The sequence below is a fragment of the Desmodus rotundus genome, chromosome 3 (genome assembly GCF_022682495.2).
Source record: "Desmodus rotundus isolate HL8 chromosome 3, HLdesRot8A.1, whole genome shotgun sequence".
NCBI classification, from domain to species: Eukaryota; Metazoa; Chordata; class Mammalia; order Chiroptera; family Phyllostomidae; genus Desmodus; species Desmodus rotundus.
The window spans coordinates 20605103-20628956 of record NC_071389.1 but is presented as its reverse complement, the minus strand read 5'-3'; the positions used below and the strand labels follow the sequence as shown (position 1 = coordinate 20628956).

The following is a 23854-nucleotide window of genomic DNA, read 5'->3' as shown; positions in this document are numbered from 1 at the left end:
CCTCCTGTCCAGGTCTGGGCTCTGTTCACTGTCCCAAAAGCTCCACCAGGAGATCAGTTGCAAAGGACCATGTCACAGGCATAAATACCGGGGGCTGGGGGTAGGGTGGGGGGATGTGGCGGGGGAGGGGGGGTGCTGAAGATGTGCTGGCCAAGGTGCTGAATCATCATTGCCCACCAGGGCATACGGTTATTTCTCCTTACCCATAATTCCCCCCAGTTCCCTGGGAATCCTGCAGGACATAAGCGAAGAGGGAGTGATAGGAAGTAGAGCCAAAACCTGGGGGGGAGGGGGGGATGCAGGGGAGACAGGTGTATGGAGGATGTGGTCAAGAGGCACAACCTCCAAAATAATAGCAGGAAAAGAAGAAATACTTTTTATTTTGAAATGTGCTCATTTTTCTTTATTTTTCCTTTTACCTGGATGAACTTCTGTGGTTTTTTTACCCTGAATACAGCACGGTCTTCTATCTTATTTCAAAATGTTGATAGTTCTTTCATATTTCTTACTGTTAAAAAATGCGCTCCACTCACACTAGGAATTAGATGAAGTAGAGGAAGAAGTGACACTTGGGACCAGAGGCCCAGGGCTGCCTAAACCAATGTCATGACAATGGAGAGCCTTTCAAAGCTGGAACCAGAGGCACAAAGCCCAGGTTCTCATGAGCTCCCCCAAACTGTAGGCCTGGAGGTGATCACGTCTGAATGCTGGAGAAGCCTGGTGGATCTTCCAGCCCAATTCTGAGGCCCAGAGAGAGTTGGTTTCCAGCTCAAGGTCACACAGCACATGGCAGAGCTGAGGCCAAAGCCCAGGTTTCCTGGTTCCCAGTTAGCACACAGGGGAGGGAGAATGGCCAGTGGAGAGGGCCCCTGCCCAGGCAAGGAAAAGGAGCACAGAGGGGCAGCTGCAAGTGGGCAGGGGCAGGGCTGAGGAGGGACGTGCTCAGAGGAGAAGGACCCCATGTTTAAGAAGGGCTGCAAGGGCTGCAGCTCAAAGGTCATAGAGCAGGGAAGTTCTCTCTAAGTCGGAGAGAGACCAGCTGAGCGTGCCAGTCAGCATCACAGCCTCCAGGAGGGTTGCTGGGAGACCACGGATCTCACCTCTGTCACTTTACAGATGAGAAAACAGAGACCCAAATAGGAGGACACCAGCCTGTGGGGCAGAGCCAGGCCCAACCCAGGTCTTCCAACTCCCAGCCATCCACTCTTTTCACGCAACCTTTAATCTCCCCCCTGTGGATTCTGGTGCCTCCTCCCACCCCCTGGGAACCCTAATCGTGAGCAGAAGGAGAAGGGGAGTGGCCAGGGCCCCCACAGCCCAAGGCACCAAGAGCTGGGTGCCTTCCTCCATCCTCACCCCCAAGGAGAAGGGAGAATTGGCTGGGACCCCACTGGCCCCTCCTCCAGGCCAGAGCCAGCTGGTGCATGCCCACGCCTGGTACCTCTGTTGCCGGCAGCAGAGTCCAGAGCCAGCATCAGCCACTGCAGGGGCAAAGCCACCAGGGCAGCTGCTGGAGCCACAGGGAGTCACAGGTAAGTGAGGGCGTAGGGAACAGTGGCCCCAGGGGGTCCCCTGATTCCATGGCACCTGATTCCAGCCCTGGGGCCTGGAGTGATTTGGGGTTTTTTTTAATTTTTTCCTAGAGAAGGGGCTTTTGTCCACTCACTCCCTGGGCCCAATTCCTTGCCCCCACCCCTTGCAAAGCTGAGGCTGGAGCCCCTCCCTGACCAAACTGCTAGATTAAAAGCAGGAACAGGGAAGTGGGTCCAGCGGCTCTGTTTCTGCCCCTGGAAGGAGGTGCAGATCAGAGCCCCGGGAGGTCCCAGAAACAGCAGAGACTGGCAGTGGGTGTGTGCCTCTCACAGGTGTGGGGCTGTGGGTCTAGGCCTAGGCGAACCCTGCTAAACCTGGGTGGGTCCCAGCTTCATCGCTGACTCTCCAGTGGCCCTGGATGTGTCCCTTACAGGTGTCCACTCCTCACTGGTTCAGCAAGAAGAATGACGACTCTGGGCTATGGGGCAACCACCAGTTCTAAGGTTCTAGCTTGAAGAGGCCTCTTGGAGTTTGCACAACTATGCCCCCCAACCCCCCTTCCTCTGTCACACTTCTGAAATGCCCCCCTCCATCCCTTCCATTCCTCCATCCAAACTTACCCTCCAGTGCTCCTCAGGGTAACTGGCTTATGGTTCGAGGTGCCGCCCCCTTCCTGACCTATGAGTGCATATACTAGGAACCATTCCAAAAGAGTGGCTCGTGGTGGGATTGCAGGCATCACACCCATCAGGTGCGGGAAAGATTATAGGGGGGACAGGAAGGGGGAGAGGACTTCTTGTGACTCCACACAGGCAGCACCACAGCGCCGATACTGTGTGGGCACAGACACAGCTAGAAATGACAGTGGCTCTGCGGACCAAGCCCATCCAAGCCTTACTCTTGGCTCAGCCTTCAGCCCTCACTCCCCTCACCAGCGCCCCAGCACAGGCCAGTGGCGACACAACACAGCCTCTCTGTTCCCAGGGGCTCCCTGTGGAGGCAGAAAAGACTGCACGTCATGTTAGAATCAGAGCACCCAAGAATATGAGGACCCTGCCCTGGCTGGTGTGGGTCAGTGGGTTGGAGCGTCGTCCTGTAGACTGAAAAGTTGCAGATTTGATTCTGGGTCAGGGCACGTGCCTAGGTTACAGGTTCAGTCCCCTTTCGGGCGAGTCTAGAGGCAACCGACTGATGCTTCTCTCTCACATTGATGTTTCTCCCTCTCTCTCTCCCTCCCTTCCCCCTCTCTAAAATCAGTAAGTATGTCCTCAGGTAAAGATTAAAAAGCAGAAGACCATTAGGATCCCAAACAGAGAGTGTTAAGCATATTTTGGTCCTCAGCACCCCTGCTTTTGTAATACTCACCTGACCGCCCCCCCCTCCCCCCCCCCCCCCCCCCCCCCCCCCCGCCGAATGCCCTTGCCCTCCTTTTTCTTCTCTTGAAACAGTACTCATCCTTCACATCCCACTCAGGGCGAAGCTGTCCCTGTCATTCCCGTCCAGCAGAACGCAATGCTCTGGGCCCCAGCAGCACGTTGGGACTCCCCCTACCACTAGAACGTGAGCATGCCGAGGCAGGGGTCATGCCCTGGCTCTGCCTGCTGGGTGCAGAAAAGGCCCCAGAAAATGTTTACTGGCTGGTGTCAAAGCTGGAATCATGAAAGCCCCCCATCTCCAAGTTGGAAGGGTTCTTAGGGACTGGAGACAGCTCCTCCCTAAAGATGCTGGGATGGCTGCTGAGTGCCCAGGGTAAGCCTGCCCACTGGTCACCCCCAGCCAGATGATGCACAGGAAGAACCAGGGAGTTGGCAAAGGCTAGGAAAGTTGTTTGGCTGTTTGCCTTTTTTTTTAATTATAAAATAACTTATGCTCATTGTTTTAAAAATTCAGATAAATATAAGACTATCAAGCTCAGAGTTCCCTCATTTGGCTCCCGGAAGTCAACAGATATTAACAGTCCGGTGCAGGTCCTTCTGGGCCTGCTTGCTTGTGCACAAACATAAACAGAATTTTCTTTTACAAAAATATGATCACTTATCATCTTGCTATGTGTTCTGTGGAATAAACTACAAAGGGGATTGTTGGTCGAAAGGTTTGTCCATTTAAAAACGTGTTGCTTTCCTAAGTAAATTTCTTTTCTCACAACATGCTCATCACAGAAACTTTGGAAAATACAGTCAATTCACACAAAGGATAAATGGCCGTCGCCACTGCCCAGAGATAACCACTGCTAGCGATTTCTCTGGTGGAAAGTTTTACAGCCTTTTTTCCCCGCGTGAGTGTGTTTAGTTACAAATATCAGAACACACTCTGCTGTTGTCCCAGAGCTTGCCTTTTGTTATCATTGTGTTGCCACTTAACATTGTGAGCCCCTTTTCACGTTGTTTTCTATGGCATCAATTTAGTATGATAAGGGATGTTTGACCTCTGGGCCCCCTAGGAGACTGCTTGTCCAGACTGACCCCCATTCTGAGTGGGGAGCCTGCTACAACAGCTGGCTGGAGCATTGCTCCAGGGAGTGACCTCGCTCTGCCCGCCTCCTTTCAGAGAGGGAGTGCCCTCAGAAGGCCTTGAGCACCTGCGGCCTTCACCCCTCCTGAGCTGAGGCCTGAACACCCCGCTGATGGGCGCCCAGCACCCCTGCAACTTCTCCACTGCTGCCCACCGGAGCAGTAAGTAGACGCCTGGCCCTTTCTTCTGCTACCCGCTGCTGCCAACCCAAGGCCCAGAATGGGAGAGTGTGGGGTGCTTAGGTGGTCTTCACTGTGAGGCAAGGAGGGCTTAGTGATCCGAGTTGGGGGGTGGAGAACACCATTTGCCCTTGTACTTCAGCCAGCTCTTCAGCCAGCTCTCACTCATACTGACGGCACTGAGGAAGGAACTGGGGTAGGTAGGAACCAGGGGTGGCTGGGAGGGGGCTGAGCTACTTGGAAGTCTTCTGGCCCCCAAAGCAAATACCCAACTTCTTAGTCTAAGCCAGGGCTCTACCCCAGGAATTTACTAGTCAAATAGTGTGGAATTAAGTGTAATCTTGGGCAGGACCTTTCTCCTCTCTGGGGGTGGGGGAGGGGGTGAGGAAGTCTCAATACCATGTGGTTCCTAAGGCACCTCCCCAAGTTCTGGAATTCTATAGCCCAATTTGGACCCATGTTTTCAAATGTTCTCTTTGCTTTCAAAGTCCCTGCACACTTTATGATTTGTTGAATTTAATTGTGCACCAGGCCTTGTTTGGGGCATTATTAACATAATTATTCTTACAAGCTATCATCTCATTTAATCCTCACGACAAGTCTGGGAGGAGGTACCGCTTTTATCCCCGTTTCCCAGATGAGAGCACTAAATCCAGGGAGTCAAGTGGTAGAGCTCAGATTTTAACCCAGGGCTGTGACTCCCAAACCCCTGCTCCTTTCCACCCATCCCCATGCCACTCTGTGATGTGTGCAGGGACCGTCCTCCCTGGCTACAGTTGGAGGAACTGAGGGCAGAGAAGAGAGGTGAATTCCTCAAGGTCACACAACAAGTTCATGGCAGAGCAGCACTGGCTAGTTTTCAAAGACAGAAGCTTGTGAACCAGAAGCAGCCTTTGAACTGTATTCCGGAGCCCAGAACTGAACAGGAGTGGGGTGTTCAAGTGGGAAAGGCTGTGTTTGTTCAGCCCAGCCTGGGCCCACCCTCCCCCAGCTCAGTCCAGAGAAGTGTTGACTTTGGGCAAGTCCTATAGGAAGAAAAGGTGACATGACCTGTAGGGTGGGGGAGGGCTGGGCCAAAGGAACAACCTTTCCCCTTTTTTTGACCATGACCTGAATTTATTTTTTTAACTTTATTTTTATTGTTGACACTATTACAGATATCCCAATTCCTCCCCCTCGCCCACTTCCACCCAGCTCCCACCCTCTCTTCCCTCTGGCCGTCATCACACTGTGCTCTGTGTCTATGGGTCAGCATATGTGTTCTTTGGCTAGTCCCTTCACCTTCTTTCACCCCACCCCTCATCCTCTCCTCTGACAGCTGTCAGTCTCTTCCATGCAGCCATGCCTTTGTTTTTATTTTGAGGAATCTCCCTTCTTCTCCAGTCTCCTCCAAGATAGCCCCTCTGTGCTTACGCTCTCGTTTAATCACTTACCCGACAAGTCACTTAGATAAGCAACAATAGATGCTCCCCAGGTCTCTGTCAAGGAGTTGACAGTAACCAGGCAGCCATAGCACATGTGCTGTGGGCTAGGCTAGGACAAGAGGGGAGTCACGGGGACTCAGAGAAGGAAGGCCAGCTGGGGGAGATACGGCTGCAGCTGAGACCTGCAAGGTAAGTAAGAGTTGGGCAAAGTGTTTCAGGAAGAGGGAACAGCACATGCAAGGGATAGAGGCTGGAACGAGGTCATGGGGCTGAGGGTTGAATGTTAGGCAGTGGGGCAGTGATGAAGCTGGAGAGGAAAGCAGGAGCAGGTCATGCCATGCTGTGGGCTCTCTGAGGGCGAAGGGGACCCATGACAAGGATTTAAGCAGGGAATAGGGCATGATCATATTTGTACTGGGCAGGGCAAGGCTGGAGGCAGGGAGTCCAGAGAGAAGGCTGAAAGGCTGGTAAGGCTGAAGCATGGGGTGGAGCGAAAGATGGGAAAAGTGAAAGAGTGCAGAAGTGAGGACCCAGTGAAGTCTCCTAGGAACACTGGGGGCTGTTTTGGAGCTGGATTACTCAACCTCACTTCCCTTCTTCAGCAAGGACAGGAACAGCAAGCTGGCGATTCTGTAGATCAAGACCCAGAGGCCCCACATCATTCCCAGCAGCAGCAGAACCTTAGAATTTGATTCTTGCAGCCTCCCACAGTATCCCTGGGTAAACATGTGTGGTGACAGGGAGCCCATCCTATCCCATTATTGTCCATTACTGGACAATAATGATTAGGAGTTCTTCCTTTACATGGGTCCCCTTGCATCCCTACTGGTCCTAGCTCTGTCTTCCTCTTCCCCCACCCCCAGACAAGACTGGCCTCCTTTCCACTGGACAGTCTTTTACAGATCTGTTTATTCCTTTATCAAGGACTTATTGAGGAACTATTATGTGCCACGTGTTGTCTTACTGGTCTAGGCAACCTGCCTGGCTGATGGTGAGTGTTTAGGACATGTTTGTTGGGAAGCACATGGACAGCATGAATCCTGGAAGCATGCAGACCTGGGTTCAAATCCTGTCCACATCCCTTACTTTTTAACCTCAGATAAACCAGCCTCTGTACTGCAGCTTCCCCATCTGATAAATAGTAATGGCAATGGCAGCTTGCCAGATTGGATAAGACAAGGCCTATAAAGACCCTGGTGTTACTAATATCACTTCTCTCCCACGTACCAAGCATCTTCTAAGTGCCAAACACTGTGGGGAAAGGACTATTGGCCACTTGCCCAAGGTCACTCAATCTTTGCCTCCAAGCATGGTCTTGCCCTGCACCATGCCCCCTCCAGACTTGGGACCCCAATGTTGTGTGAGCTATGTCTGCTGACGACAGGGACAGCCTACCCCAGGGAAGCAGTTCTGCCCTTGCCCTGACGTCTCCATCCCTTTGCCAGATGTGGGCAGCTTGCAGGCTCCAGTGATCATCATTCCAACCCTGCTCTCCTCGTCCACCCTGCTGGTTGTCAGCTGCATTTTATGGAAGACATGCCGCCGGTGGTCTCGGGTCACCGGTCCCAGCCCTCGATCCCAATGAGGGCCCAGGTAAGCCACTCAAGGACCACACGGACAGAGTTCCATTTCTGTATTACTCTTAGTGTCCTTGTGCACAACACTCAAGAAAAGCCCTGTTCCATCTGTATTGCCCACAGGTGTGACACATAGCCCCTCAGACAAAAGGAGAAACTCTCCTTACTCTCTTGAGGCAAGAAAAGATGACGTGCTGACCTGAATAAAGCCTTACAGTGGCCACAACCACATTGTGTGACCTCAGAGTCCCCTGTACCCGTGTCCAGGGTCTGTTGGATGGTAACTCACCAATCCCTTGGGTCAAGGAAGCCCATTCTGAACCCCTGTAATTGTGGCCCTGAGTGACTGTGGGTCAAGGCCGTCCTTGGCCACACACACTGACCCCCACCTCCCTAGGCCCACCACCCCCAGCCCGATGGGGCCTCCGCAGGGAACCTTACTAAGAAGCAAGACATCCTCCTCCAGGAACTGGATGAGAGCCCTTCTGGTTTTACCTCAGTTCAGGCGAGGCTTATCACATTATCCAGGACTTAAGAGTCCTTAGAATTTTCCACTTCTCATATCTTAAAACACTCATACTACTTGTGCATTCCTGAGGTCATGGAGTTTCAGCTTAGTACATGTTCTTGTGGGGAACATGGCCCTAAAGCCCCTGGCAGGCAAAGCCTGGCTAATATGGAAACTGCCAGGGCCCTGGACTCCTGTCCAGCCTGGAACCTCCCTTCTCCCTTATCTACTGCCTGAGCTCTGGGGTTCAGAGTGAGAAAGTGGGTCTCACACAGCTATTACAAAAGCCCAGAATTCTCACCACTGCCCTAAGATCTCAGGTCATCTGCTCTGTCTGCCAGCCACAGGTTCATGCCTTCTTCCACTCACCCAATGACACCCAAGTATGTGCCATGAGCCAGGCATGCCAGGTGCTGGGTTTATAACAAATGAGACCCAGACTAGTAATGTAATGGTTGAAACAGAATGATGCCAACAGAGTATAAGAAGCACTTGGATGGGGTACAGAAGTCTGTGCAGCATAAAGAGGCCACTAAACAGCCAGGAGAGGAGGGTTGAGGCAAGCTTTCAAGAAGTGGCATCTAAACCAAGACCTGAAAGTTGATTAGGAGCTTGCTTGAAGGGAGGTGGGATAGTCCAGTCAGAGAGAACAAAAAGTACAGTATAAGAGTTGGCAACCTCTGGTCTAATTCCTGACTTTATAAATAAAGTTTTATTGAAACATAGGCATGTCAATACATAAGTCACTACATTCACTTATACATTGTATCTGGCAGCTTTTGCTCTACACAGCACAGTGAAATAGTTTTGAAAGAAATGTTATGGCTTGCAAAGTATAAAATATTCACTACCTGGCCCTTGACAGAACAAGTTTGCTGACTCCTAGAGGTTAGAGAGCTTATGCTGCCTTTTAGGATCACAGCGGCTGGAGAACAGTGGGAAATGTGCAGTAGGCAGCTCACAGTGAGCTCTCCATAGCCATAGTGCACTGATCCAGGACTAGACATACCTGATTTAAAGATTTTATTTATTTACTTTAGGAGGTGAAGGGAAGGAGACAGGGAGAGAAATATCGGTAAGTTGCCTATCACAGGCTCCCAACTGGGGGCCTGGCCCATAATCTAGGCATGTGCCCTGACTGGGAATTGAACCAGTGACCTTTTGGTTCACCAGCCAGCACTCAACCCACTGAGCCACACCAGCCAGGGCTAGACATACCTGATTTAAACAGACCTGATAGATTCCCTCTTCCTGGGAATTTGAAATATGGAACAGAAGGCCGAGAAATGGAGCCAAGTCATGTTAGTGTCTGTGAACTCTGCTGTTTAGGCCTCCAGTCTGGTTAATCAACAATTCCTTTGATTCAGAAGGTCCTTGCAATCAATCCCCCAAACTTCTAATTTTCATTTTCCTTCAAAGTCAGTTCCTGTTACTTTTAATTAAAACAACTTCAAAGGAATGGAGATGAAGCTGGCAGAGTATACAGGTTTAGTCAGCATGGTCCAATTTAAGTCTGATGTGAGCCATATATAATTTTATATTTTCTAGTAGCCACATTTTAAACAGTAAAAAGAAATGAGTGAAATTAATTGAATAATATATTTTATTTCACCCAACATATACAAAATATTATCATTTCAATATATAATCAATATTTTAAAACTGTCAATGTGATATTTATATTCTTCTCTTTGGGCTAGATCTTTGAAATCTGGAGTGTACTGCACACTTACGGCCCATTCCAAATCATGCCACATTGCAAGTGCTCCAGAGCCAAATGAGCTTGTGGCGAACATCAAGAGCAGCACAGGTCTAGACACTCAGGCCCTGGCTGAAAAGTCATGGCTTCACTGTGAAAAAAGCGGGCGTCCTGTGAAGAGACTCCCTCCAGGAAGTAATGTGATAAAAACCCCATTGTAGTTAGATCACTCTGACTTCCACTTAAAGAATGGGCCGGACAAGAGCTAAGACTAGAGATGGGGAGATATTCAGAGTTGAAATAATCCAAATAGAAAATGAGAGACGATGATGATGGAGTTTCCCAGTGGCAGCAGGGTTACAGAGAAGGGATACTTGAAGTCAAGAAATGCTTAGGACGCAGAAGAACATCTCTCATCATCATTGTTGCCCTCCCCCGCCACGCCTCACTAAAGTTCCCACCTACATCTCCTTCCCACCACTATATTCCAAATACCTTCACCTCCCTCTCTGGCAACCAAAACAGCAACCTGTCTCCACTGTTTACTATCTGTTCCAGGTTAAGATACTTCACATTTAAACCTGTTTCCTAATTTTTTAATAGAAATAATTTAAGTGGTTACTATGGGTAGCATGTGTCATGTGCTGTTCTAACCTCGCTAAATATGTTAACGTATTTAATCCTTAGAACAATAGTATGAGGTAGGTACTATTACTCCATTTTACAAATGCAGGAACTGTGGCACAGTCTTGCAGCAGGAAACACAGCATTCCACCACAGGCAGGGAGGGATCGGAATTTGTGTGATAATATCCCCTTCACAGAGTCGTGTGAATTAAGTGAAATAATTCGAGAGAAGGGCGATGGCAGGGCTTGGCACACAGCAAGTCCTCTATTTAAATATGTAACGCATCTTGAATTCCAGGTAAACAATTCGTTCAAAGACCCAGAATTTTTTGCGTGAAATCAGGTGACTCCTCTCGGGTATGACATGGATGGGTGAGGGGGACCCCGGAGATGAAACACCCTAGAAACGCACAGCTCTCCTTTTAACCTGGGACCCCCCCCTGCTATGTTACATTGAAGCGGAAGTACCTGGTGAGCAAGGGTCCGACTTCCGGTGTTACTTTGGGCCTTTCTAGCCGTGAGAAGCCTCTCTCTTTCCCACGCTACCGCAAAATGAGGTCTCCCAATTCCCGTGGGAGTCCCGCCCTCGGCGAAAGTTCGGTTTTCCACTGGTGAAGTCGGAGAGCTGCATCTCCGTCTTTCAACCAATGGATTCTGCTGCCTTTTTTCACTGTTTGGTAAAGTCAGATCCTCCTCCTGGCCGGCAGAGGGCGCAAGAGCTTGTGGCTCGAAACCCAGGAAACACTCGGACACGAAGTGACGTCACATTACCGGAAATCCTCCGCCGTGTGAGTCTCGGGGAGGATTCTGGCGTCTGGAAGTCGAGTGATGTAGGCTTCAAGAAGCGGTAGTAAAGAGTACCGTTTCCAGTCCTCGTTTCGCAAGTGGTCGAATGAGGAACCTGAGGTCCTAGACAGAGGGGCTTGCTCGTACTCACTCAGATCAGCGCCCCTGCACTCGACTCCTCAGAGCAGCGGGACGGCCCCTTGCGGGGTTTGGAAGTCAGAAATACTCATAGTGCACACATGGGAAAATCAAAACCAGGAGAGAGACCGGAACTTGCAGGGTAGGCAGGGTTGCCAGATTTAGCAAATACAGGATGAATAGTTGAAGTTTAATTCAACTAAACAACAATGGTTTACTATGAGAATATTCCAAATATTGCATGAGCCATATATGCGTCCTGTATTTTGCATGGCATTCTTAGGTCAGGGTCACCCAGCTGAGTGGAAGAGCAGAAAGAGCTATTGCTACGTCCTCATGCCTCCCCACCTAAGGCTCACTGGAACGTAGCTGTATGCTTTTCCTAGGTGTAATCCTGAGGTGGCCTGAAGGGCCCACAGCCCCTTTGGGCCAGTGGTCTTCCCTCTGCAAGATCTATCTAGGCTGCTGTTCAGGAGCTGAGAGCGGGCCAGATACCCACCCCCGAGGATTCAGGGGTACCCCTCCCACCCCCACTCCAAGATTAGTTTATGCAAGACAATAAGTACTTACTTTGTGCCAAGCACAAACCCAGGCAAGTAGGAGAAACTGTCTTTTTTTTTATTATTAAGATTTGCAGGAAAACAAGTATAGAGGAAAATTATAATACTTTGTACTCAACCGTTCTTTAATGTGGGTATATGCAGAATGCTATGAAAGCTCAAAGAAATAAATACTAACCAAAAGAAAAGGGAGAGAGACCCCAGCCAAAGACCTGAAAGATTCAGTCAGCGGTTATTTATTGAATGTCTTTGGAGGGGGGTGTTCTAGGCACTGTGGACACAGAGCAAAACAAACTTCTGCCCTTAAGAGTTTCATTCTAAAAAAAAAAAAGAGTTTCATTCTAAATAAAATGTATGCCAAATGGTGATCTGTTGGGAGGGGGAGTTAGGGCTACTAAGGGGATTATAGAGTGCTGAGATGGGAGTGGGACAGTGACAGTTGTGAAGAGGACGGTCCGGAAAGCCTCGCTGAGGTGACGTTTGAGCCAAGACTTGAAGGGGTAGGGGGAGAAATTGTGAGGGTATTTAGGGTTGTGAGGAAATGTGTCTGGCTCATTAGAGGAACAGAAGAAGTGATGTACTACCTCCAATATGATAGCTTTCAAAGGGATGTTTAGTGGTACCATTGGCCATGTGTTTCTTGCCTTAAGTATTGTCTTCAGAAGGTAATTCCTGTTCAATGTAACTCCACATAACTAGGTGGGGAACCGCCTTGAATAGGGTGTTCAGGAAAGACCTTCCTAAGAAGGGGACATTTAAGTGGTGGCCTTCATGATGAGAATGAGCCAACCCTGGAGAAGCTGGAAGAAGAGCTACTTAGGCCGAGGGAACAGCCAGGGCAAAGGTCTGGAGGCAGGAAAGAGCTGGTTAAGTGTGAGGAGCTGAAAAGAGGCCGTAGGCTGGAGCACGGTGAGAAAAAAGGTAGCGTGAGCTAAGACGGGAGGGGTGGGCAGAGGTCTCAGGCAGTTCAGCCTTTCTTGGCATCACAGGAGGAATCAACTGAAGGGTCTTCAGCAGAGGACTGATGAGATAGGATTCATGTGTCACGAAAAGGTTCCTCTGACTGCTAGGAGGCTGCACTGGATAATTTTGCTGGCTGAATTTTTTCAGGCTTAGCTGCTCATCCCAGAGGTGCCAGGAAGAGGGTTTAAAATGGAGCAACGAGTTGAGTGGGAGCGGCCATCCTTTTGTCTCCCCCATGGTCCCTTTACAGCTGGAATGAGCTGTCTTGGGCAGCTGGGTTTCCAAGGGGAGGGACGACACTGACCCACAGAGCCACCATCCTCCTCCTGAGTAGGAGTGGATAGAGATGACAACTTGTGTTCCTCAGACCCCCGTCAGGCTCCCTAGCTAGCCCCTCCTTAACCAGGAGGGGGGTGAAGGAAGTGCATGCTACCACCAGCCACCCAGGTCTCCTCCCTCTGCCCATTTGGAATACACTTTCAATTGTCTTCTCAAAGGTTCTGTTGCGCTTCTGCTCCAAGTGCAATAGGGCTCCCTACTGTCTGCAGAATTCCATCCAAATTCCTGGCTGTTATTCAAGGCCCTCTGTGCATAAGAACTCAACTCGTCTCTGCATCACCTTGCCTACCACGGAGCATGGCCACAGTAAGGGATCAACAGGTGCTCAAGTAATTCCCTTTCGAGATCCATAGACAGGTAGGAAGTAGATTAGTGGTTTTCGGGAGCTTAGGGGAGGGGAAAATGGGGAGTGACTATTGATGAGTTTCTTTTTGAGGTGATGGACATGTCTAGAATTAAAAAAGTGGTAAGGGTTGTACAAACTCTATACTAAAAACCACCAAGTTTTATACTTTGAGGTGAATTGTAAGGTATGTGAGTTACATCTCCATTTTTTTTTTAATGCAGAAGGAAAATCTTTTGGGTCGTCTGTTGCAGCTGAGGGAACACTAAAATCTGAACTCCTTTGCTTAGCCTGAGACCCTCACAGCGTGAAGGGGCCTTTGTCCTGACAACAAACTTCTACATCAGCATCAGGGCCCTTGCACTGGACGTGGCAGCCCTGTTCTAACAGTGACTGCGTCAGTTACCAAAACCAACCACCCCGTGTCGGCATCACTCTCATTGCCTTGCAGACCTGCAAGGAGGGTGAGGGTGCATGGTCTCCTCTAAGCCCATCTCTTTGCTCTTTATCTTTGGTGTGAACTTCCAAAGCTGTGTCAAAAACTCCATTGCCCTGCTTTGGGTCAGGCCCTAGGCTGGGTGCCAGGTTCACCCAGAGGCCACTCCCAGTCATGAGCTGAGCTCCACGGCTGAAGGGAAGCAACTCTGACCTGTCCTCAGCCCCTCCCAGCCCATCCTTCCTCATGCCACGGGGCATGGAGGCCTGTGGAGAGGAGAGAGATGAGTCCGAGAAGCTGGTGCCAGCATGAGATGCCCAGACTGCAGCCAGGTCAGGGTGGAGGCACAGGCCAGGGGTCCTCAGTGCAGGGTGGGAAATCTCGCTGCTGGCCTAGCCCGGGCTGAAGTGAACTTCCAGATTCTACTGGAGTATTAAAAAACCTAAATATTTATTTGTTTCATATTTACAAAAGTGGGAAGGAGACCAAGGGAAACCCCAAGAACACCCCTCACCTGGCTGACCAGGCCCTTTGCGCTGCAGAGGAGGCAGACACAGCTGGAAGGAACAGGATTTATGTTGCATACTTGAACTACAGCGAGTGTAAGACTGGTCCTATGTACAGGGCAGAAACACTGCAGGTGGAGTGTGGGGGGCAGCAGAGCAAGCACCAGAGTCCTGGCCAGAGGGTGCCCTGCTTGCCACCTTCCCCACCTCTCCCAGAGGCATCCTTGTGGCCCTGCTGGAGTTCTCCCAGGGGAATGGGGCCCGTTCACATGATGCTCGCCGGGGTGAAGACAGGGGCCACGCACAAGGTGTCTGTGATCTCCCAGCCGCAGGACAGAGGCTTGCACACACCCTCAGTGTCCCCGTCCTGTTCTGCAGGCAGCAGCTGCTCTCGCAGTGCTTCCCTGTGGATGAGAGACAGGTACCAGAGGCCACCAGCATGGGACCCCACAGGCTGGGACTCCTGATGGCCCTGCACTAGAAGACCTGGCCTCATCAGGTGTAGGGGTCGTACCTGGGCCCCGGAGTCCAGCCTCAGGCAGGGGAAGGCCTGCTGACCCCTCTTCCCCAACCCTTCTAGTCCAACCCCCCTATAAGGAAAGGAACCCATGTTTATTGAGCACTTACTATGTGCCAGGCGCTTTACTTATGCTAATGTTATACTCCCCCAAACCTCTAAGGGCAGCATTATCATCCCCATTTTACTGATGAGGAAGAAGTTGAGGCAGAGAAGTGACTTGCCCAAGGTAGTAGAACTAGGATTCCACCCAACTCTCCCACATTCTTTATACTCTAAGCTTGGAACTTAAAAAAAAAAATCATCTCCTTCCCCATTCAAAAAATCCCACAAACTCTTTCTCCTCCTACCTACCCATGTTGACACACAGCTCCACCATCTGATCAGCCACAAGTTGGGAGTCCTGTCCCCACACCCAGAGGTGCGCACACTCTCCATTCCCGCTGCCACCACCGTCTCTAGCCGGGAACACAGTCTCCCTGATCTGTTCCTGCCTCCTCCAGACATATCTGGTCCGGGGCCATCTTTCCAAACAGCAAATCCCTGCTCTTGAGTTGCCAGCACCTTCCCTGCGCTCAGGCCCCATGTGATCTGGCCCCAGCTGGCCCCTCCAACCACGCCCATCCTCACCTCCGAGGTGCCAGCACTGCGCCGCCTTTCAGGCTTGCATGTGCCCCAGGCCTGTGCACACAGTTGTCCCTCCGCCTGCATCATCGCCCCTCACTAATTCCTCCTCAGTCTTCAGGTCCCAGCTTCAGCGACTGAACAAACCTCAGGGGAGACTTTGCTGAATCCCATAGCACAATGTACTTCTCCTTGATAACAACAGGGTTCAAGACCTGCTTCGGTGCCATTCCTTCGACTACAGCAGGGCAGGGGGTTAGTGCCGGGGGCCCCAGCGGTGACGCTGGCACAGAGTGAGCACTCACTCGGTGGAGAGGGCAGACGCTCCTGCCCTCCGCAGCCATCTCCCCAGCCCCAGAAGGGGTGGTGCTCTTCACTGCTGACCACCTGCGTGACCTCACCCAAGTGACCTGTGTGTGATAACACTGGTCCCACGGAGTTTTGTGTGGTCAGAAGGAAATAATCATCAATCCTGATAGAACTGTTTAACAAACAGCTTTCCTCCCATCTCGTTCACCTTCTTGCCTCACTAGATCCCAGCGCTGGCCTGGTGAGGCCAGCAGGGCCAGCGTCAGGCTCATTCTCTAGGTGGGAAGGTGGAGGCTGAGCAAGCATACATCTCCCCAGGGTCACAGAGCAGCCACTCGACTGGTCGGCCCCATGCAGTCCACCCCCGTCCTCCCTGAATCCACACAGCAGCTAGAGCAGTCTCTAAAATCCAAGTCAGACCACGTCACTCCCCTGCTTCAAGCCAGTCCATGCTTCCCCCTTGCTGCTGAAAGCCCTTCATCAGCCTCCAAGGCCCTTCTCAGACCCAGCCCCGCCCCTTCCCCAGCCACAGCCACCTCACATAGTTTCAAGAAGGCAGAATGCTCGCTCCCTGTGCCCTCTTCCTGGAACCCCTTTCCGCCTCCTGCTGCCTAACTCCCCCTCATCTCCCAGGCTTTACTTCCTCAGTGACGTGGATCTGGGCCCCAGGGAGGAATCTAAGCTTCTGCAACCTTCCCTCTCCACCCAGCACAGAAGTAGCAGGAGTCCTGTCTGTTTCTCTGTCTCTCATGGGCTCTGAGCTTCTCAAGAGAAGCTTAGCCTCATTCATGGCCACAGCCCAGTGCTGAGCACAGGCCTCACTTGGAATCGGCAGCCAAGAGCTACTAGTCAAGCTGGATGTCACAGAAGCAGGGTCTCACATCTCAGGTTTCCGTCATTGCTTATGTCTAGCCTGCTCCGTCTCCTCCCCGCACTCCATTTCCCAGCAGGCCCCACTTACCAGGCCACCCGGGACATGGCGTAGGTGATGCGGCAGGTCCGGGTCCCTCCAAAGAGGGAACCCATGCCCACGGTGTAGGCGCCCATGTTCTCAAAGACCAGCCAGTCCCCTATGTGTAGTTGCGGCAGCCACAGGCCCTCAGCTACACAGTCACCGCCATCAAGCGCCGGGCCCCACAGGCTGCTGCTGTGCAGGGGCTGCTCTGTGGATGGTTTCTGCAAGAGAGAGCAATGACCACATTCACTCTCCCCGGCATACTGTTCACAGCTTATCACTCCCTCCCTCCCTCCCCCACAGCCAATAGGATGAGGACTGGATGGGTCTCTGAGCCTAGCATTTAAGGCCCTCCCACTTCTCTGCTGTAGGTGCCTCTTAGACTCTGAAGCCGCAGTGCCTCTTAAATCCAGGTTCCAACACTCGCTAGCTATGTGACCTTCGGCAAGATTCTTACTCCCTCTGTGCCTCAGTTTGCTCATTTGTAAAATGGGAATGATAATGGTTTCGCCTCACAGGTTACTGAAGGGGTCTATCAGTGTACATAAAGCATTTAGAACAGTGTCTGACACATGGCAAGGACCAGCAAGATAGCGCTGTCATTGTTACCGCTGCCTCCTCTCTGCTTCAGTCTTTCCTGGCAAATCTGCCACTTTTCAGACCCTAGGTGTGTCCGCACCTCTGCAGCCTTTCCCCGTTCCTCAAATCGAGCTTGTCCCCTGGCCCCACCCTGGGGCATCCTGTTCCGTGAAGGCCTCCCAGACCTCTCATTCCATACCAGGCCCGGTCACAAGAGGCAGAAGTACACATGTGAGTGAGACCCGCCCTCCCTCGGGCCCTCAGTCCAGTGAGGAACACCTCCAGCAACCACACAGTGACCTGGCAGAGGTCACACAGGGCCCCGCGGGGTAGACATAATTATTCCCATTTCAGGGAAACCGAGGCTCTGAGAGGTTAAGTGACTTGCCCAAAGACACGACTACCAATTACAATAAATTTTAATATTTTTCTTAAATTAATTCCAAAATCCAGAAAAGAAATGTGGTACACAGACCATTTGCAGACAACCAGGACGCCAATGCAATTTGTCTCGGAGTGGGGGACCCTGCCAGGCAGGCCCCAGAGCAGGAGTCATGACTGAGAGATGGACTTGAGGGAATCCTGACCGTGCCCTTCAAGGCCCTCACCCCACTTTCCACTGCACTCACTGTTCTAGTCATTCTGGTTGCTCTGGACTCCCCAAGTGAACCCTACTTCCTTTCCCCAACCCCAACCTTCCCCTTGCTATTCCCTGAGGCCCCAAACCTGCCAATCCCCAATTTCCCTTTGGATCAGCAGTCCTTGACATTTTTGGCACCAGGGACCAGTTTCAGTTTCGTGGAAGACAATTTTTCCACTGTGGTTGAAGGGGTGAGGGACATGGCCAGGGGGGCGGTGGGGATGAGAGAAGGAGACAGAGCTCAGGCCTGGAATTGGGGTGGGAGGCAGGAGGCGGAGCTTAGGTGGTAATGCAAGCAGCATCCACGGATGGGGAGGAGGGAGGCTGGGGACCCCTGCTTTAGAACTGAGTTAACGCTACCTCATGGAAGCCTTTCCTAAAACTTTATACACCCCCAAACATTGCCTCCATAGCATTAACCTTGATTTATAATTGGGCATTTGTGAAATGTGCCTGCAGACTACAAATTCCATGAGCCTAGAGATCCTGACAGTCTCACTCCCCCCTCTTCTCCATGGCCTGCAGTCTGGCGTACAGTACGGGCTTTTTGAATAATACCTTTTAAATGAAAGAATGGGAAATACGTGAGTGAAAAAATAAAGACAAAGAGCAAGAAAGAAAGAAAAAGAAGACATGAATAAAAGTCATCCAAAGAGTCTAGAAGGAAGCAGTGGAGAAGACCAACAGAGGAAGAAGGAAAGGCATTTTGATACCTTAGCCAGCCGCAGGAATGGGCAAAATTGAGAAAGAAAAGCCACAGGTTCCATAAGCAAGTTTCATATATTTGACAAAAAATTAATAAGCCATTAGTCTCATTAATTTAAAAAAATGTACATCTTATTAACATCAAAAATGAGACCCTGCCCAGCATAGCTCAGCATCATCCCGCAAAGCTAAAGGTCACTGGTTTGATTCCCAGTCAGGGCACATGCCTGGGTTGCAGGCATGGTCCCAGGCTGGGGCACATGAGAGAGGCAACCAATCGATGTTTCTCTTCCTCTTTCTCCCTCTCTTCCCCTCTCCCTAAAAATAAATTTTTAAAAAAGGATGAGAGTTATCCTATATTCATTCATTCAACAAACACTTATTGAGCAACTACTATGTGCCAGGCTCTGATATAGGAGCTGGGGATGCAGCAGTGAATGCAAAGAAAACAAAGTTCCCATGCTCAGGAACCTCACATGCTAGAAAGGGAGACAAACATATAGCCTTGTTCATATAACTTAACATTCTTGTTTATAAGCGTTCTGTTAATAAGTAAATCTCAATTGCTCTGAATTCTTTCCCTTAGCTCTAATCAGTAAAAAAATGTTAAGCTAGCTATTAAAGATGGTATTGGGGACTGGGAGGAATGCTACATAAATGTACCAACAAGAATCCTTGAAAAAAGAGATTTCAAAGGCTCTTCTACAGTAAAGTAAAAAAAAAAACCCAACAACTTTGAGTTATGTTAGAGTTCCCTCACTTCTTATTAGTGGCATAAATTTTTTAAATAAGTGGGAAAAAGATTTTACAACTTTACAAGAAATAATGGAAAGCTACCCTCTTGCTATTTAAAGCCATTTTTTAAAATCTGCAAAACACAGCGTGGTGCAAAAGTAGGTTTACAGTTGTGAGTACATGAAGGACAGAGTGGCAAGAAGCTCGAAAGTCAGCTCCCTTTATGAGTTCAAAAACTGAACGGAAATGGACAAACGCCTGTAAAAATACAAGCCACCTAGGCTGCTACGGGGCCCCCCTCTGCAAGAGAGGGCAGGGGGCTTCTAGTTTACAAAGCATGCCCACCACTACTCCACACTTCATCTGGAAGCCTTTTGTAATGACCATTTTACAGATGAGACAAGTCAGAGAGGGGAAGGGGCCTGCTCTAAGTTCTGGAGGGAGTTAGCAGCAGAACACTGCGTAGTCCCAGACAAGGGACCTGCCAGTTGCACCCCACTGGCTGCCAATACCTGAGTGGATCCACGGAAGAAACAAGGTCAAACATTTAAGACGGCCCATGGCCCTGATGTAATTTCCCAACTGCTAAAGAATAAATGGATAATTCCCATACTACATAAAGCGTACACAAATATTTAAAATGGAAAAGTGAGATGAACAAGGGCAGCACACAAAAAGGAAAGAAAACAGCAAGCCACAAGTAAGTCTGAAGTTGGCATTTTCTCCAGCGCACCCTATACGGAGGCAGCTTGGGGCAAGTTTCTTTCCTGGTTGGCTAATATGTGTAATACCTCCAGCAATGTCTTAGCACTAACAACTAAATGCCCCATGTCCCTTTATCAGCTGAAATTCTAGGCTGCCAAGTAAGTGCTGGTAGGTAGATACAACTGAGAGATAACATTGTGGGATTTCCTAGCTTGTTCTAAAACAGTGCAAGAGAATTAGATGGACTTTTAAAAAACCTTATATTTTACATGACTGAGGACTGGTTGATCTCAGGTCACTTATGTCTCCAGTTACTGTTTCTTTTTATGAAGTTCCTCAACAGAGCTCTCTCTACCAGCTTTCCTACTGCTCACAATTAAAGCACGCTGATCGGCACTTGCTACTCCACTGAAACTGTCCTGCAAGGCCAGCTGTGATAACGGAGAGAGAGGGCCAATCCTCTTCCTCCTTGCCCCTCAGGACTGTTTGACAGGGCTGGCTTTTCCTTCTGGGACCTCTTTCTTAGCTTTTGCAGTGACGTCTTGCTTCTCAGTCTTTGCTGGTTCCTCTTCTTTTCCCAAGGAGTTGTTCGTGGACTTCTCCACACTAATTCCCTTGCTGAGAAGACCGTCTACATTCTATGGCTTTGAATACCATCTCTAATGAAGACACAGATTTATATCGCCAACTTATCTCTCTTAAACTCTAGAGTTCTCAAATTGCTTATTTGATATTTTGATTTGGATATCTCAAAAAAAAAAAAAAGAACCAAACCTGTAGTCAAAATCTCACTTGTGAACACAGAGGTAAAAGTCCAAAATGAATCCCTGGCTCACCAAATCCCCACTCATATTCCTCACGTGGAAGGCGGGACAATAGGAACAAGTCAATCACTGGCTTCATTATAACGTGGAAAAATTTTAAAGACCCACAGTTCAAATGTAATTTTCTCTGTACATAACATGGCATTCATTGGCCTGTAGCATCTATTCTTGATTAAAACTACACATAAAACAAAACAAAATCCCACAACGAAGAGTATTTACAATAAGGAGATAAGGCTAACTTAATGGAGATACACTAGAATAGCCTCATTTCAGAACCAGAATCAACCTTAGTAATTAAAGTTCAACCCCCTTCATTTTCCAGATGAAGAAACAAGAGAAACAAGACTCAGGGAGATTAAGGAACTTGCCGAATGTTATTCAGCTAGTATATGGCAGAGCCAGGACTCGAACCCATGTCTTCTGACTCCAAGTCTGAGGCTTTCTGTCATCATTTCTATTTTATATATAACGAGAAATTCTGGCAATTGCTATTAGGGGAAAAAGAAACAAAAAGGGCATAATATGTAGAAAATGAAGAAATACAGTATCACACTGCAGAAAACATGTTTGCCCCTCCGGAAAGTTCAAAGGGGAGAGGTGTGGCTATCAGAGGAAACCAGTGAGTGCCCACGTGCTTGCCAGTGTCTCACTCAGCTCAAAACACAAGGCAACATTCCCACTCACAACAGTAATGAAAGTATTAAGTTATCAAGTTCTTGGATGTTCTTGGGCCACAATAACACTTATTCAAAGGAAATAATAAAACTTTAATGGGAGAAATAAAATACAAGACCTCTACCTCTCCTAGCTGAAAAAACTTAGTAAAATAAAAAGGAGAATTCTTTCCAAGTTAATAAATAGATGAAATAAACTACTACTAATTAAAATCCCTGAGATGTTTTTTTCTAAACGCTAGAAACAGTGTGATAAAAGAAACATGGGACTATCAAAGACTATTAATAAGAAACGATGACAGATTCAAGTTTTTGTTAAATACTTAACCCATACAAAAGACGTTGTGTCATGGGTAAGATACAGGAAACAACAATAAAATGAATATCACTGTACTCACTACCCAGCTAAAAAAATATGAAATTTCCAGTATCTCTGAAACCCCTGTGTGGCCCACCCAGTGACATGCCCCTTCCCTGACCCCTCCTGAGGTAGCCAGTGTCCTGAATTTTGTTTTCATTCTTCTCTTGCTTTACTTTGTTTTCCAAGAGCACAGCCAACCTTGAACAATACAGTGCAACCATATAATGAGGGCCCATCCAGTTTGGGTGCCTGGAGGAGGGAGAGGGGCTCCCTCTGCCCCCCGCAGATGAGGGGCAGCAAGTGCTACAAGGAGGAGTGAACGACCGACTGGGCCTTGACAGACGGACAGACGGGACCGAGAGGAAAGGACAAAAGACACATATTGAAAGCTCGCTGGTCTGGGTGCTGGTTAGGCACTTAAGTCTCCTTCTGGAGGAGGGGCCACACAAACAAAGTCCTGGGAACGTGAAAATAGGAGGGCCGGTCTGACTTTCTTTCCCCTCAGAGATGCCCCTGGTGCTGTGGGAGACCCGGGCTGGATCCACAGGCACGGAAGAATGTTCGTGAGTTCCTGTCCCCTATTAACACGGGAAAACCCGTTAAAGAGGAACTGTTTCTCCTGCTTCTAGGAATTTCCCTCAGAGCAATGATCAGAGATGGATGTCAAGATGCACTCACAGTGCTCACAAACAGGGAACCGACGGCCAACCACCGCAGTGCCATCCGCCGAATTATTCTGCAGTCACCAGAGGCAGGCCGCCCAGGGGCAGTTAGCAGCGTGGAAAGAGCCACCCCCATATTAAGTGAGGAAGAGCAGGCTACAAAACAATATGACCCCAACCTGATGGGGGGAAAGCGTAACACGTGTTTTAAAGACTGAAAAAGAAATCTAATGTTCAAAAACTCTGTATGGAGTGGGATTACGGGCGATCACCTTCGTCCTTGTTGCCTATTTTCTACAATGAATACGCTTCACTCTTTAAAAATTAGACAGCAGCCCCGGACGATGGGCTCGGTTGGTCGAAGCATCGTTCCATTAACCGAAAGGCCTCAGGTTCAAGTTCCGATTGGGGCACTGGCCTAGGTTGTGGGTTTGGTCCCCAGGGGGGGTGCATACAAGAGTCAACCAAAAGATGTTTCTCGCTCACATTGATGTTTCCCTCCCTCTTTCTCACCCTCCCTTCCTCTCTCTCTAAAATCAATAAGCATGTCCTTGGGTAAGGATTAATAATAAATAAATAAATAAATAAAATTAGATTACAGCACACCAAAAAATGTTATTTAAACACACCCACACAATGGGAAACAGGCCCCAGTGGCTCACCTTCGGCAGGGTGGGGGTGGGGCAGGCCTTCTCAAACAGCACCGAGTTGAAGAGTCCATAGATGCCCTCGCCCAGGTGGTACACGAAGGTCTTGGGGATAGAACCGGTCTCATCTGCAGGGGGGGAGGGGCCCGTGGCAGGGCAAGCAGCAAGATGGAGGGGAGCTGGCACAACGGTGGGCTCCACCGGGACAATGGGCTATTGAAGTGAAGGGCTGCCTCTGCCTCAGCTATGGGCTGGCGCCTGCGCCCTCCTGTGACACGAGGGTCACCGCCTTCCTGGAAACACTCATGCTTGTGGCTGAGAAACCCTGCCCAAGACACACGCCTCGCCTGCAACTGAGCCTCTTGAGGCCCCAGCAAAGGCAGAAGAGCAGTCCACCCAGACTCAGGCCCCCAAGAGGTTAAGCCACGTGCTCAGAGGCACAGCCTTGGGGCAGCGCAGGAACTGGAGTGAGAAGCCAGATCTGCTGCTGGGACCAGAGACGACAATTCCCCAGATCTATAAAGGAGGCCAGAAGAACGCCTTTCACACACTCACACACCCACAGAGACATTCTACCTTAAGCCCACCACCCCTCCACATGGATTCTCTTGTGGGACGCCCGGCCACGGATCTCTCTGGAAGGGCAGGGAAGAGTGATGATATTAGCAGTGTGGGCAGAGACACTTGAGTCAGACCAGCCTGAACTTGAATCCTAGCACTGCCCCTCATCAGCTGTGTGATCTCGGGTGAGTTACTCAACCTCTCCATGCCTACATCTGTCATCTG

General features: G+C 49.8%; 1 protein-coding gene and 2 long non-coding RNA genes across 6 annotated transcripts in view; 1 reads left to right on the top strand and 2 right to left on the bottom strand.

Moving 5' to 3' along the window:
- The window catches only part of LOC139440785 (uncharacterized), a 22434-nt gene extending 11680 nt beyond the window's left edge, over nucleotides 1–10754 (bottom strand). For both annotated transcript variants that reach the window (XR_011650957.1, XR_011650958.1), the window contains exon 1: nucleotides 10526–10754. This is a non-coding gene — a long non-coding RNA (uncharacterized lncRNA). The remainder of the gene's footprint in view (nucleotides 1–10525) is intronic.
- On the top strand, nucleotides 1246–23090 carry LOC123479140 (uncharacterized). 2 transcript variants are annotated; one of them, XR_006654671.3, is made up of 4 exons: nucleotides 1246–1532; nucleotides 4081–4205; nucleotides 7093–7240; nucleotides 22389–23090. It is a non-coding gene; the product is annotated as an uncharacterized lncRNA (long non-coding RNA). The 2 variants fall into 2 exon arrangements; XR_006654670.3 differs by lacking the exon at nucleotides 22389–23090 and adding an exon at nucleotides 13411–14243 and having other exon boundaries at nucleotides 1247–1532.
- AZIN2 (antizyme inhibitor 2) overlaps nucleotides 14052–23854 on the bottom strand; it is a 23591-nt gene continuing 13788 nt past the window's right edge. For both annotated transcript variants that reach the window (XM_024554785.3, XM_071220872.1), the window contains 3 exons: nucleotides 23084–23196; nucleotides 16540–16754; nucleotides 14052–14532 (listed from right to left, as the gene is read on the bottom strand). In XM_024554785.3, the coding sequence (XP_024410553.2) occupies nucleotides 14394–14532; nucleotides 16540–16754; nucleotides 23084–23196 (467 nt within the window). In that variant the 3' untranslated portion in view covers nucleotides 14052–14393. The remainder of the gene's footprint in view (nucleotides 14533–16539; nucleotides 16755–23083; nucleotides 23197–23854) is intronic.